Source organism: Xenopus tropicalis, chromosome 7 (assembly GCF_000004195.4).
Source record: "Xenopus tropicalis strain Nigerian chromosome 7, UCB_Xtro_10.0, whole genome shotgun sequence".
NCBI lineage: Eukaryota > Metazoa > Chordata > Amphibia > Anura > Pipidae > Xenopus > Xenopus tropicalis.
The window spans coordinates 106,269,565-106,286,143 of record NC_030683.2 but is presented as its reverse complement, the minus strand read 5'-3'; the positions used below and the strand labels follow the sequence as shown (position 1 = coordinate 106,286,143).

The 16,579-nt window shown below is 40.2% G+C and overlaps 1 protein-coding gene across 3 annotated transcripts in view; it reads right to left on the bottom strand.

Annotated features, from left to right (window-relative positions):
* Nucleotides 1-7,609: 7,609 nt before the first annotated feature.
* gsg1lr (GSG1-like related) overlaps nucleotides 7,610-16,579 on the bottom strand; it is a 36,990-nt gene continuing 28,020 nt past the window's right edge. For 2 of the 3 annotated variants that reach the window (XM_012965920.2, XM_012965919.3), the window contains exons 2-6: nucleotides 15,079-15,987; nucleotides 13,123-13,170; nucleotides 11,280-11,432; nucleotides 9,773-9,884; nucleotides 7,610-8,037 (exon numbers count right to left, since the gene is read on the bottom strand). In XM_012965920.2, the coding sequence (XP_012821374.1) occupies nucleotides 7,707-8,037; nucleotides 9,773-9,884; nucleotides 11,280-11,432; nucleotides 13,123-13,170; nucleotides 15,079-15,403 (969 nt within the window). In that variant the 5' untranslated portion in view covers nucleotides 15,404-15,987 and the 3' untranslated portion in view covers nucleotides 7,610-7,706. 3 annotated transcript variants of the gene reach the window in all.

Here is a 16,579-nt window from a genome sequence, read left to right as displayed (position 1 = left end):
AATACAGACTTACTTTAGAATTCTCTTTTTCTGGGACAATCCACCAGTTTGGGCAATAGGCTCCCAAAGCCTTTGTGATATTGCTGATGCTTCTTACTGGGTTCTTCTCTAAGGAAGATTACATACTGCTTCAAGGCTCCCTGCCCTTCCCTGAGCCTTTACATGTGAATTTCCATACATAGAACAGATTTCCACTCATATTGCCTACATTTCCAGAAAGATAATAATGAATGCTTTGTGTCTAATTAGCAGCTGCTGAACTTAAACTTCGTCTGGCTTCAGGGCTGTTTTTTTCCAAGGGCTTACTTGGATGCAGAAGGGCATTATTTATGAATTAATATACAAAAACATGTAAATGAAACATCCACCTTAAATGGTGGCTCAGGGTTAGGTGCTCATCGAAGTTTTGTCAACTGTCATGTCACTACTGTAGCGCCATGGGTCTTGCAAAGATGCACTGGATTCTGAATATTTTTTTGGTTCCATAAAGCTTCACACAGCATCAATCCATTTCTCACTGCTGAATAGGGGCTCAGCAATATGGGCAGCTGTTCCAACAGCTGTTGGAGAGCCCTGCAGTAGAGAGGGCCAAGAGGGATCTCTGAATTATGCTCAGTTTCAGAATATATGTTTATGAAACAGTTTATCTTTCCCTTGCCTAGGGGAGCCCATTAGAGATTTAACTAGTACAGGGCTCAGATTAAGTGGTACCCAATGCACGCCCCCTGACTTTGATTGCCCCCTCCGCCACAGTGAAGTGATGGGTAAGGGGTAGGGTTGCCAGCATTGCCGGTGGCTAATCCTGGACATAAGGGTTGATGCTGATGGCAGTGGTGGTGGGGCTTTGATGCTGGGGGTGGGCACGATGATTGGGGTTGGGTGGGGTTATGACTTGGGGTCAGGGTTATTGTGTCCCTTAGAAGCAATTTGCAAGATGTCTGTCAAGTTTTCTCAGTGTTTTAAACCGGACAGAAACTTTTGATCTGGGCAGCCCTTTGAAATATTGGGATGTCCAGATCAAAACCAGATGGATGGCAACCCTAACTCTATGGCAGCCCTAGTTTTATATTTTAATTAAAGTTATGGGATCTATTATACAGAAACTAACTATCCAGAAAACTCTAAAATACAGCAATGCTAATTTATAAAAACTATTTCTTATTTTTAACTGATTTGCTTTTTCTTTCTGTAATGATAGGAAATTAAATGTACTTGATGATAACCGAGCCATGTCGATAGAAAAAACAATAACGGTGATATTTAAATGTTTTTCATCTGTTGGGCACATTATTGTTCAGATATCACAAGCTTTAAACCCAAGGGGTTGCTGAGGAGCAGGCGCCCATGCAGAGATGTTTGGGGGATGATGTCACTATCGTGCATCACCAGGCAACCTCAGTCCCCCCGTTATACCCTAGATAGGTGTCTTTTGTACCAACCCTTAGTTCTGGCCCTGGATTTAAATGTGGAGCCCAATAAATTCTGCCTAGTATAATTCTTCTATGAGTGTTATTCTTGTATATTTGCTGTTCATCACAGAATATCTAACATGATCTCTGCTCCCAGGGCTAATAACAGCTCTGTTTTTATGCAAAGAGAAGATTGCAGAAAAGGTCAGGTTTGAATTAATGAACTTCCATGTTCATTGCTGGGGATGTCCACTTGGGGGTACTGATGCCACATACAGAGAATGCGGTGTGTATTCTGCTGCCATCAATCTCCCTCTCTTGCTCTTTTCTGCAGAATATGAGGTCGCTGGCCTTTCTCCCTTGGGCCTTCAAAATGACTGATTAACAGTGGATGTTTTCCAGGACTGTATATATATATAAGCTCATATTACATAGCGATACTGTCCTTCCAAGTATGCTCAGACAGAAATGGACAGAAATCCAAATGCAACTACACAGTTCAGTCTTAGTTTGTTTTTAAAAAAGCCTAGAGCGCTGGTTAAATAAATGAATAAGAAGTCCTACTGCCAGTAGCTTATTAAGGGCTCCCAGTGGTACACATTGCCTATATCACATCTTTGGAGACAGACAAAGGGGCTGATAAAAACTGTCAGAGAGTTCTCCAGACCAAATCTGCAACTAATTGGCCTGTGTGTGGAGCTTTCTCAATGACCTGCACAAACAATATCTGACTAAAATTCATACAGATATCTATTGGGCAGGTTAGAAAATACTGTCAGGCAAGGACGGTCCTCTTCTGACAGGTCTTTATAGGCTTGTAGTATGTTATGATCATTGGGGGGGTCAAATGACTAGATGACCTATATTTAGCCACTATTGTCCTGGTCCTCCTTCCCAAGAAATCAGATTTTTAGGTTTTGACCATCTTAAGATGGGTCTGTCAGATCTATGGGCTAGGGTCTTCTTTAGTGGCGTAACTAGCCACGACTGGGCCCTGTTGTGGGACGCACAACTGGACCCCCCTGCCAAGCCTTCCCCCCCCTTGACCCACGGGTGGAAAACATTCCCCTGCCCAGCCGTCCGTGATATACACTTTATCGTTGTTCCAGCCAGCCCCAAGGGGGTGTGGGCCCTGGTGCGATTGCACCCCCTGCACCCCTGGTAGTTACACCTCTGGTCTTCTCAAAAAAGTTCTTCTGGCCCTAAGACTTCTTTCCTGATGTGTAATCAAAGACATTGCATTAAAAGCTCAGCATTTACCCACCTAGTAAACCAAAGGGATCTTACATATTTTTAAACAGCTGACCAGTTAATGCTACCTGCTGATTGGTTGCTATGGGTTACTAGACCAAAGCAAACTTTGTGTTTTTATTAAATGAGCTCTCCCTTGCATGGAAGAGAATGGGTTAAATGCTGCCTTGCAGTTCTGCACTTTTTGTTTTTTTCGTCCTGATCATTCAGATCTCAGTACATTTGCATTACTTTGTGCCCAGGATGTATCCGAGCCTGGCAAGAGCTTTTCTTGAACTGAACGGCTTCCGTCAAAGCTGACCTTCATTGCTGGATAATTACTGCCTATTATTTTCAGCGCCTTGCGCTTAGTTCTCATCACTTCTGCCACAGATTTTCAAAGTAGCTTTAATTGCAGAAGAAGCTTTAATTTATAAGGAATTAGACAAGGATAATCAGTGTGCAATCAGCCAGTGCTTACTGTGCGGATGCAATGCCACTGATTCTTGTTATCTGGCCACTTTAGAACTCCCTCCTAATAAACAAGCTCTTAAGCCTTTATGCATTTAGACAGGGATGTGTAAATTTGAGGCGCTATGGTTGTTATGGAACTACATTTCCCAACATCCTTTATGCCAGGAGCTATTATTCAACACAGCTGGCAGGGATATGTGTTAAAGCTGCATTGTGCACCATTTGGATTTTTTAGCCTTAAGAGACCCCAGCAGTAAAGTGTCTTTGTTTAGAAATGGCTCATAGGGTATTTAAATAACAGATTTAAAATTTCCTCAAGTTCTAGTACCCATAGTTACCAATCCGAAATTAGAATGTACTGGTCTGCTGTATGAAAACAAGTATCTGATTGTCTGCCATAGGTTACTAGGATTCAGCATCAGCATCTTTTCACCAAAGGCCCTAATGGGGTGGCACAGGCTGGGCTGATTAGTTTGTCTGTGGATGTGACAGATTTAATGATAATTTGTAAAAGATGTCTCAAAAGGGGAGATGTATTTACTAACACAGATGCTAAACTTCACCAGGGCAGTTACCCATAACAACCAAGCAGATTTTGATTTTTTTTTTCTAAATTATTCTTATACATATGGTTGCTAGTATAGTTTTGTTTTAATCTTAATATTGCAAGTTTAATACATAGTGGAAATACTGTTATTTGAATTACAATCAGATTCAACAGTGTTATCATCAGATACTACATTGTATACACTGTAACACATCTATACATTTTAGTACAGTTGTCTAATTTATGAAGTCATTCCACTAATGTTCATTGGTCATCATTGGCGTCTGCAGAGAATTTTACAGGGGGTCAAAGTTATTAATCAAAAACCTGTTTTTCTAGCCCAAGCCTGTATACAGTAACTAGGTGCCAAGTTTGTAGGAAATCATTTTATTGGCAAAGCGCATAGTCGCACACCACTCACCATAACTGTATAACTAGGGGGGCTGGTGATTGGTTGGCAGCATCAGACTGGCCCACTGGGATATCAGGAAAACTCCTGGTGGCCCCAGATGTCAGGGCCCCCTCCAATATTAACCTACCTATCCTATCATGGTGATACTGGGAGTTTGGTCATAAAGAAAAAGAACGCCTTAGTAGAGATTTGGCTGGTCTTAAATGCCTTTGCAGTTGTTCTTTTGGAAGCCTCCATTATGGCTATAAAGAGCTCATAGTGGATGGAATTCAATTTGTATGTTATTTTACACAATAGCTGTTGTGATTCCTGAAATTAGGAATTCTATATATTGAATATAAATTGCTGCACACTCTAATCCAGACCCTCCTTATGTTGGGACATTACCTCCATATGTGCCCCTCATTTCCCCTATCTGACACCCAGTATTTGATTAGCCTAGCTAGGTCTTGTATCAGTATCACAACTTTACTGGCAAACTGTTTTTCATAAATTAAGGGTGGGAACCCTACCTATAAATCCTTAACTTCCCTAACATTCGTCATGGCTGATTGCCCCCTTTTAAGTCTACCCATTTCTCTACCCAGCCCGCCCATCCACCTATTCTCCTACCCAGCCTGCCTGTTTCCCTGCTCTCTTACATCATCACCCTTCCCCAAGTGACATCATTGTCTGATTCCAAACCAAAGGTCAGTATTGTCATCAAAAAACGGTGGCAACCCTACATGTTAGTATGACTATGAAGATTTGCAGATCTTCAACCCAACATGAAACCAACCCAAGTTGTTACTTATATACCTGTGCCAGTCTCACCCCTTTCTGACATCACTGGATGGGGCAAAGAAGGGCAGGTGCGAATATACTGTATAAATAACAGCAGTCAGAAAGAGGATAATAAGGAGCACGCTGATGTTGAGGGGAGTGTGGCCATGGACAGAGTTTGGCCCCCCACCCACTGGATGAGTTTTGCACTCTCCTAAACCCACATGCAACACAACCTATACCCTCAGCAGCACCTGGAATCTGCAGAAGGGGCAAACCCCACTATATGAGAAGGAACTATATACCACCTAAGGAGAACCTTGTAATTTGTTTTTGTTAATAACTCATTGTTATTAAATCTCTTACCATTAAGCCAGATAGATTCCTACTCCTCCTCTCACATCTGGCACCTGAGATTTGCCAAGATAAAATATAAGACTTTTCAGGGGCTGCTACTTCTGTGTATAAGATATTGCTTTGGGAGACCGTAGCCTCCAACACTTAAAAAATGTTAAAACCTAGCTAGTTCCTTTGGTCTGGCGCCACCACTAAGAGTGTACAGAATATAAGATACAGTATATGAATATGTATCCGATATAATATATACAGAATGTAAGGATATGTATGCAATGGAGCCTGACTGCAGGCACAGGGTACAATTCCATAAGTGCCTGCCAAGAGTATGAGTTAGAGAGTTAGACAGAGCAGATAGCCTACTATATATATATTTATACCTCATTTGTTCCACCATCCAAATACTGAAGATTGCAAAGCAGGGTTGAAAAGAGGATGGTGTAGTAAGACGCAGCTATGAGAATTTATTAGAAAAAGTGCAGCGTTTCTGCTCCGCTCTGGCAATCATATTAATAGGCATTTAGCAAAGGTTCTTATTATGTATTATTAGCGTGTCACTTAGCATTTACTATAATAGCTCACTGCATAATGGCTGTTTTCTCTGCATTCAGGCACTTGTAGACACCAAAAATAAACAAGTTGCACAGAATATGGCTCAATCACAGCTCAACACTACATATCCCATGATCCAAGGCTAGACGCAAGCACTTTACATTCAAAATATTAGAGACCCATTACTGTCAAAATCATTTCATTAAGACATTTATAAACTGAGTATTTCCATGCCCAGTGCAGTGCAAGACAGAATGTGGCTTTCATCTTTTTTATTGAGGATTTAGAAACAATGATGCACTAGGGGAGTGCTGGGCAATGACTGCTCCTCCAGATGTTGATGAACTAAAACTCCCAAACCTCTTCTGTTAGACTTTAGCTTTTGGCAGCAACTGCAGCTCCATATCTAGAAGACTGTAGGTTGAATACTGTATGTCTGCTTTGTGGGTTGTGGCAAACTAGGCGTCTGTAGCCTGGTGGGCCATAGTCTTATAGCTGTCTGTAGGAAATGATAAGGTATGCGTAACATTACCCTTTATTCATACAGTGCCAGCTTATTCTGTTCCACTTGAAAGAAATTATCATTCGCATTAGCCCTTACCCAAGTGGAACTACAATCTAAGTAAAAAGTAAATATATTTGCCAGTTTATTAAGCAACAATATACCTTCTTCAGTGACATTATACCTGTGAGCCTATGACTAAGTGCCTGCCTGGCATGAAAAGCATTAGGCTTGTTTGTCATATCCTAATAAAATAGTATTAAATAGTATAATTGTTTTTCATCTTTTTTAAATTTTTTCAAATTTACTTTTTTTGGGGTGCACATATCTTCTCTGGCTGGGGCCTATTATTGTGTTCAATTTTCCCCATATTTACTTCAGAAGATTTTCTATTTAGCTTTTTATTATTACCCTCTCCCTCTTTGAGCTTCTCTACACCAGATTAAAAACTTAATAAGTTTAGGATTTCGCTACTCATCATTTTTCTGCTGTCTGCATCACTGCACTATTTTTCACTCAATAAACAGTCAAATGAACAAATGTGATGAGGGGAAAATGAAAAGCCATGCAAATTGCCTCAGCTCATCTTCAGAAAAAGGCCCTATAAAATGTCTAATGGGACATGCCTGCTCTACATTAAAGGGAAAGTATACCTGATTTATAGTTATATCTTTCCATTACAGTAAAGTAAGTACACACATATGTTACGGTGAGGTTTTTAGATTTAGTAAACTAATGGACTAAAGGTTGGTGACATTCAGGAAAAATTCCCCCAAACACTTAATGAGAAATAGACCAAGACCTGCTTTGCTGTACATAACAAATAGCCAGCTCTTAGGGTGTTATTTTCTATGTTTAACCCTTCCCTACCTACACACTCCCTCCTTATCCTCTGCCTCTCAGCCTTTTTGGTGCAGCTCCCTCCCTCATTGTTGGTGCCCTTAAACCTCGGACATCACCGGTAATAGACAAGAATTTAGGGTCACTTGCCCCATGTCTAGCCCTTCCATGAAGGTTCCAGATGGTTGGGAGGTGGCCTTCCTCACTACTGAAAACAATACATTGCACTCTCCCATACTAAAGCCAATCTGTTTTAATAAGAAGTTCACCCTTCAAATAACATTGACTCTTGTCAATGTCCTGTCCTGTGGAAGTGACACTTGAGGTCCTCATCCATGCTGGCTGCTTGCAGTGCCTTCCTAGACTAGGGTTACTACATCACACCCATTGGACATTTTCTCTGCCAGTGGTGCTGATGACATGAGTTTTATGGATGAAGTTATAACAAAACCCGTTTAACTGAATGGTGTGCACTGTAATTTACATGAATTCCTTTATAAAGGTATAAGTCTATGAAATCCTCAGACTTTCCTGAAAAGAATGAAGTGCTTTATTGGTACATATAGGTGTGTGTTAGAAGTAATATTAAGACATTTATATTGTACAGCTGGTAGTATTTCTAGTCTAGCATTGATCGCCATCGTCCTCCAAATCCATCCCTCTTTCCTCCTCTTTAACAGCACCAGGGAGATCGGTGATGCTTCCAATATCCACGAATATGGGGCTACCAAATCCTTTGTGCCAGTTGAAAGGGTCCTCTACTGTGCTGCTGACGGAGAAGATGTACTTCTCCCAGAGGAATCGCACCATCTCCGGGTCCAGGAATGGGTTGCACTCACGTACGTTCTTCTCAAAGATCCTCCGGCGGTACTTGAACTCCAGGATGGTTTTGGTGTAAGTGTTGAGTGTAAGCACAGAGGCCGACATGCAGAGTGTGAATGAGAGCCAGGCCAAGCTGCCAGGGACAGGATAAGAAAGCTGTGAGCCTATGAATATAACAAACCCAGACATAATGCGCAAAAGGATTCTTTTTATTAATATTTGAGCTGCATGGGCTGAAATGATTGCCTGCCAGCATTCCAACACTCCAGCTTAACCCATTCAGTGCAAGAAAGGATTTGAAAGATGATAAAGAGAATGCATTTTTAACCCTTTCCACAGTAAAATGGAATATGCATCAGTTTATATTGAGTAAAACAGACATTTTATCCAGGTAAAAAATTCTAGATGTCATATTGGATGCTATACCAACCCTGCTCCAGTGAGGATGCAGCCAGCTCATTTGGCACTTAAAGGGACAGTAACGCCAAAAAATGAAAATGTATAAAAGTAATTACTATATAATGTAACGCTGCCCTGTACTGGTACAACTGGTGTGTTTTCCTTAGAAAGACTACTATAGTTTATATTAATAAAGCTTCTGTGTAGCCACGGGGGCAGCCATTTACAGGAGAAAAGGCACAGGTTACTTAGCAGATAACAGATAAAATCCCATTATATTCTACAAAGCTTATCTGTTATCTGCTATGTGCCTGTGCCTTTTCTCCTTTTTCCCAGCTTCAATGGCTGCCCCCGTGTTGACATAGCAGCTCATTTATATAAACTATAGTAGCGTTTCTGTTGCAAACTTACCAGTTTTACCAGCGCAGGGCAACTGTACATTATATTTTAATTACTTTAAAACACTTTCATTTTTTGGTGTTACTGTTCCTTTAAACATAAAAAAAGTGTAAGACAATGGGGCTCTGGAAATGCAGGAAGGCTGAGGGCCGCTATCTATCGGGTAGGTGGGATTCATTGCTTAGGGTTTGTTGGAACAGAAAACTCAGTACTGTGATCAGCTTTAATGATTTAGAGGCGCAGAAGCCTACTTGTGATAACAGCTTAATTTATGCTGAACCAGTGCGGTGCCACTAATGGCAAGACTACAACCACTCATAATCAGACAGTATGGAGGTATTATGGCCTGTCAAATTTATAGGACTTTTGGGTCAATGAACCTTGGTATAAGGGACATCACTAGCAAAATCATATGGGAGGATTTAGCTGTCCTTGAAATAAATATTACAGAAATGAGTTACTATATCCCATATTTGACATCTCATCTCTTTGATTTCCTGTCCAGCTTTACCTATGATCTGTTTCTGTCTGACTGAGCTGATTCTCCTCTTGTACATTTGATTGAGACCTGCCATGTCCCTTCCCGTACACTGCTGACTATCTGTGTCCATTTTTCCTCACGCTGTTATAGTGTTTTGTGTGATGTGCCAATGATTATGTACTTTCTGGACATTTATTTTGATTGCATGATTATATACTGAGGCATGTTTTTATAGAGTCTGGATTCTGATCAGATGATTCAGTATTTAAGTAGGAGGTTTTCTGGTTCCCTAAGGTGAAATGTGCAGTCCCACACGGAATACATTTAGTAGGCAGTAACAAACTGAAAGCTTCTATCTATCATCTATCTATCTATCTATCTATCATCTATCATCTATCATCTATCTATCTATCTATCTATCTATCTATCATCTATCTATCAATCATCTATCTATCTATCTATCTATCTATCTATCATCTATCTATCTATCTATCATCTATCATCTATCTATCTATCTATCTATCTATCTATCAATCATCTATCTATCTATTAATTCTCTTATACATCAAGCCTTAATTAAGCCTCTTACCCAAAGGACCAGCCATAGTACCATGTTTGTGGTCTCCAGTCCTTTGGACCAAGATTGACAGTGACTTGGAAGACTGTCATGTACATCATATGTGCTACCATTCCTAGAAGGCCTAAACAGAAAAAAAGTTAAGAATTAACTTATCAACAATTAACACAATAAATCCATCATTACAGAATTAGCACCCTATTGATCCTATCTCCCAGACAGATTTAAAATGTACCCCCAAGAAGCCTCCAGCACTCTTTGCTATAAATTTAATGCTTCTGTCTTTATTAGGAAAAGGGGAGAAGGATACATACTCTTATAATACATTTCAATGAATGGAATCAGAGACAAATATTACATCTCATGGTTATGAGAGAGTTTTTAACTCTGTCACTGGTGCCACCAACAATGCATGTTTTGGAAAACACTGGCAGTAAGTGTTGGGCCTACTGTTCTTAATAGGAAGCTACATCCATTAAAATGACAGAACATTCCTGTGGATAAGATGAATACCAACCTTAATGAAAAAATAAACTATTTTAATATTTGTACATTAACATGAATTCTGAGAAAATTAAGCGCTGGGGATGTTATAGGTCTCTGGCTGCTTTTTCCATGATTACAGCCCTGGCTCTGCACTTCCATTATCTGCGACTCATGGCGAGCTTGCCAACTGGCAACATGTGCTTCCTGCGCTAGGTATTTACCCATTTGCAGAGACCTTTGGTGCTCCGCACATCTGTTATTCTAATAAGAATACTAAAACTGTTTTTTTTTCTACAACAAACAACAGCAGCAGGTAATTTACAAACATAAGTGCTAAACAGCACCAGTGCAGTTATCGACAGCAACTATACTATAGGTTTTACTATAGGTTTGAATATGAGAGCAAAGATCTGACTGATTTGGTAAATGCACTAGTGCAATTTATAACACATATTTAATACCTGCAATTTATGTCCAGCTACACAAAAGTGAAGACAAATAAGGCACCAGAAAGGTCATTTACCAAACCCCTGGGTGCAAGTGTAAGCGTGCACCCCTTAGTGCTCATCTACTGAGCATCTGCACCCCTGGGTGTGCCACTCTCTGCATGGAGTGCCGGATCAAAAATCCAACACTCAGTGCAAAGAGCAGTGTTTGAAAGCCCAGTTCAGCCTTGTCCTTAATGCCTGCCTCAGTGCAGGAGGTGAGGATAGGGCCATTATGCAGGTGGGGCTTAAGGGACGCAGTAGGCAAAGTCCAAAAAACTGGGTGATTGCAGACTTTTTTTTTTTTACTTTTGCACGCTCTGGGGGGGCATTGCAATCTGTTTTCATTGAAATTCTAGAGAAATAAAACAAATGTAGACTATACGTGTATGCTATAAGGCCCCTTAGATTTAAGCTAAGCAGATGGCATAATTTAAGATTGCCCAAATATTTATTTAAATTAAAGAATAACCAGCGCTCTTCCCAGAGTATATAAACAGTACATATGTGGCATGTACCATGTGCTTATACATGTAAGAACTGCCTACCTGACAGCACAGTGATGATGGCGGCAAATGCATTTATTTTAAGCCCATCGATAAAGTTACTGGAGGAGAAGAATTCCAAACACATGAGCAGAAAGCCAAGGCTTAGGAGGATAATGTACAGAAACTCAGAGATCACCGACAGCCAAAGGACACCTGAATCAGGATGCAAGGTAAAGGCAAAAAGAACTTACACAGCAGAATAAGGTTTGCTAGAGTAATTTCTTATATGTAATTTACTGCCGCTGCGCAAACACCAAAGCAGACCAAGGGAAGCTACTAGATAGGGGCTAGTTGTGGGGCATGACATACACCCTGTTGGAGGGATGGCAGGTGGTGGAGGAGGATATACTAATATCATTGTTAGGTAGGAAAGACTATAAGGATCATTTACTATAGGCAAATCTGCAAATGCTGAAGCACCGAGGGGGGCAAGGCTGCATTTAGAGCAAATACAAAAATCACTTGTGCCCCAGCCTACAGCAAGTGCAGGCTGTTTTGTGTGGCAGATTAATAACCCCAAAGAGCATATCGATCACATGTGGGGATCCTGTACTAAACATTTGCCCTGAACATAAATGAGGCAGAAGAAAGTGTGATGCCCATGATTGTGCAAGACGCATGGATTGACGCAATACCTTAATTGCAGTTCATGCATTTATCAGTATGTTTATAGTGGACCACTGATCCCAATTATATCCATTTACTATGTATCAGGTGGATTTGGAAATCTCACTGGGCAATGCATGTTGGACAGGGCATGGTGCATAAGCAAATGTGGCAATGACGAGGAGCTGCTGCTCTACTTCACTTTCTGCTGTTCTGATCCTTCCCATATATGTCCCCTTGCACGCTAGCCATCCATACAGATTCTGGTCTGATCAGTTGGCAAGTGTGTAGCAGCCTTTATTTTATATGGGTAGGAGATGACCTACATGAAAGTTGCGTGAGTGAATGAAATACACTGAGGGCTGCGATATGTGCTGAAAAGGAAATACAATATGGGCGGAAACATTGGCGTCACTACAGGGGAAGTAAACCCGCAGGGGTATCTTGGGCCATGCACTGTGGTTATGGGGCCCAGACATATCTAGAACTGTCTTAAAATGCATTGGGGGGTCAAATACAATGAGTGTGGAATACATGTAAAGGAGCAAATAATCTTATTTACTTTGGGCACATTTACAGTAATCCATAGCAACCAATCAGCAATTTACTTTAGTCGCTCTACTGAGAGAAGAATAATAAGCCAATTGTTTATTAATTGCTATTACTGCACTGAAGCAAATTGGCTCAGGGTTAGTAAATGAATGGATGGATAGATGTGATAGAGGGAAGGCATATGTATCTGAAAGGAAAGTGTGTGGGTAATGGAATGTAAGTGGTCAACAGTACCTGTAAAGTATAGGGCTTATTAGCATTGACACTAGGCTCCAGAAAACATAGACATTTCAAGTGCTTTATATATTGCATTTTGGTGTGCCCATTGTTAGTAAATGAGGCCAGTGCTGTTTCACCGAACAATGAACAATCTTTATTACTAAAGGTGTATCCCTCAGTGTCTATACATTTCCTCTCCATTACAAAATTAAGATTTCTACCTTCTCACATTCATTATTATATTGCTTTTAGCCAAATTCACTTTCTATAATTGATAAGCGGTCACAGTGGGAAATGCTTTGTTGCTTTATTTCAATAATTCATTGAGTGCGCCCTATAATGTTACTGAAATCACTTTAATGAGCTGTAATAAACTTGAAATGTTAATGTCTGGAGCTAGCGGGGCTGGCGGAGAGCTAATACACGCGTGTCTGTACATACTAGGCAACGGCACGCAGCACGGTACCTTTTTCCGAGTCCGGTGACAGCTCAATAAAGCTTCGGCAGGCCTCTTCTGAAATATAATAATGTGAGATATATTAATACCACTGAATATATTTGTGATTATCCCCTGGGTCTGCAGCTTCATATCACCATGCCTACCTGTTCTAATTACTGTTGATCTGCTCTATGCCACAGCATCTTTATACACAATAGCAGCCATTCTGACTGGATACAAGCAATCACAGGGGCACCAAGCACTCCCATCCTTACACTTGCAATAAAACCTGTACCTGTATAACCACACACTATTCATATATTATGCATCATTTGTTTAAGGTTTACTTATCCTTTAAAAGTGACTCACTTGCTCATTCGTTCTCACAAGAATATGTCTCACTCATCACTCTCACACCCATTTTATACCCATTATTTATAAATTCCTCCTTATGTCTCCCTAAAGCACAAGCAGCACAGTGAATACAGAATAAAGAGTTGAAGGGGAGGTAATATTAAAAGAGCTCACGTTTCACTGCATTGAGCAAAAAATATTATTTTAAAATAGTAGCAAGAACCATTTTTTTTAGGGCTCTGGCCTATGTGTACCAAATAGTCCTTAGTTATATGAAGTGAAGCCTCCTGGTTTGCTATTCTCCCCATGTCACTGGATTGGCTTCTTATGAGAAATAAGATTATTAAAAGTGCAGATCAATGTGTAAATGAAATAGACATAATATATAAAATAATCAAGGCCGCTGTGTCTTCGTGACCAGAAATGTCCCCGCGATCACGTAAAGTTAATTGCTTTATAATTCACAAAGCCAGAAATAATCTGTAAACTATTTACTTATAAATGGTGCTTAGTGATCTCTTGCCTCATTCGACTTATTAAAGCTTGGAGTTATATTTAAAGAAGAACACAACTTAAGTTTTTTGAAATGTAAACATAATTGAAAGCGACTTTGCAATAAACATCAATTAAAAAATATGCAGCCTTTTCATGATTTTTAATGCCTGGCCCCCTGTTTCCCTGCTGATCTGGCTGGCTACTTTGAGACTCATATAAATATAACAGTAGTCGACTGTCCTCAGCCTGCCTTCAGCCTGCATCCTCCCAATCCCACAATTCCCTGCACACCTGATGTCAATAAGGAAAGTAACATCACAGTGCAATGCATTGTGGGATATGTAGTTCCTGCTTGCTGTCTGTAAGCTGTGGAGAAGTCATTACAATTTGTTACATCAACGTTTTAGGCCAGGATTTCAAATGATGCAGAAAGAGAAGAACTGTTATGCAGCTGGATTTCAGTATATAAAAATGGTATTTATTCATACTTTGTAAAGGAAAAGATATACCTAATATTAGGAGTTTCTGTGTTGTGTGGGGCTCTTTAACAAATTTTGGTTCAGAAGCCAGAGTTCCCCTTTAATAATGGACATGTGACCTTGGGCTTTTGTGACATCATGGAATTCCTCAGTGACTTCTAATACTTAGTATATTTTCCAACTGGGGTAACTTATCTTCCATATATAAATGCATTGTATGCCTATGGTATGGTAGATCTATGCAAAGGAATTCTGTGCCAGTATAATATAGGTGGAGCAGTTTCTGGTGCAATATTTGCCATAATAAATAAGCTCAACCATTAATAAGAAACTCTTGTTATTTTGGAGTCCCTACATCTACAGGTAAGTGGCACCTCTGCAAAAATGGTTCCATCAAATCACGAACCAGGAGCAGAACCAGTGTGTTAGTAAAGCTGTGCATTTAAACAGGCCTTCTAAAATGGTAATTTTCTGTATAATCTCAGTGTGCCTAAGCATTAAAAAACAAAAGAATAATAATAAAAATAGCCACAAAATTAAATAAATTAAATAATCACAACTTAATGTTACATAGAGTCTTGTTCCTGTCAATTCTGCGCAGTAGGCTGGCTGCCCCCATTTAAGAATATGCCATTTTCCCTAAATTGTAACTTACCCCCTTGATGTTTTTCACAGGAGAACCAGAAACCAGTGTGAAAGTACTTGAAAGCATATTTGTCATCCCCAGTCTCCCAGTTGTAGTGAACCACGTTTGGATTGAGCGTTCCGTTTGTATCTGTGGCATCACTACCGGTGGAGCTGCTGTTCAGCGCCAGTGCTTGGCAGTTCTTGCTCTTCACTGCGGAAAGGCAGGGGGGTTTCACCACCTTGTGTGTTCCCTCACACCAGTAGCTGGTAAAGAAGGCAGCCACTGAGAAACTAAGGGCTAGGAGATTGAGAACCACAGATAATAAAGATCTGTTCCTTCTGCTGAGCTCCATATTTAATCCACAATGGCAATAACAGTTGTATTAGGCCTCAATATCTCTGTCCATTTTTTCTTCTAGTTCAGTGTTGCACTTTGAACTGCTGCTTTGTGGATATGCACATTTTGTGGTAGTTTGTGTCTTATTTCCTTTCCAGCTCTTTCTTCTTTGTTAACATATTCCATTAAAATGTCCTCTATTTCATTTCATTTATTAACACTCCCTCGCCTTCTGTCCTACATATGCGATCAGCACACATCTCCGCTCTTCAACGGCATCTAGCTAACCTATTAGATATGCTCCTATTGCTTTCATCTCACACGGATATAACACTGCCTATCTTATCTTTCTTGGACAATAAAGTGCATGCAGGCTGCTCTTTAGAAAGCCAGTTGTATATACTACAAAATAATAAGACGTAATATCAAAGGGACCTCATAATTCCTATTTACATTAAAGGCACAGTGGAAGTTGAAGCTGTAGTTTTAGACCATGGGTTGCTGAGTTACTTTAATCCACTATTTGATATGTTATAGGGAGTACAGAAATGTTTTCAGTAGTTCTGATGGACGACCTTTATTGTTGTTAAACCAGGATTCCTATAGGAAACATAAAGAAAAACTCTTAGTAGAAGCACAAATGGCCTTGATCTCTTCAGTGCTATTTCTCTGCTATCAAACTACTAGGCCGCTATGGTGGACTCTGCTTTATAGGGAAACCATCATTGGGTTTTATGCAATCCATTTTCACTGGTAAAGAACAGGTTGGTCCTCATCAAGATCTACTGATAGGGAACAAACTCACTTATCAGTCATTGAAAACCTGCTTAGAATAGACCTGTCCTGTCTAATTATGGTCCTGTCTTTCTTCTACCGCTTTCCTCTGAAATCCTAGAATGTATTGTCTTCTCCGTTATCACTGACTTTAACCTGTTGGACCCACACCAATCTGGTTTCTGGCCTGCACACTCTACTGTGACTGTATTGTACAAATGATTTTCAGGTTGCCAAAGCCACCTGCCATTTTTCTTAGGTAATATTGCCAAAATCCATCTCTTTCTTTCAACTGTAACATTGGAGGAGCCAAAAACACTCCAGAGGGGAGAGATAAGAGTTAGGGAGCCCAGTTAGTAGCAGTTACAATTGTCTAGTCGGGTTAGCCCCTGGTAACCTTGGAGTAGCATAGTAGTAG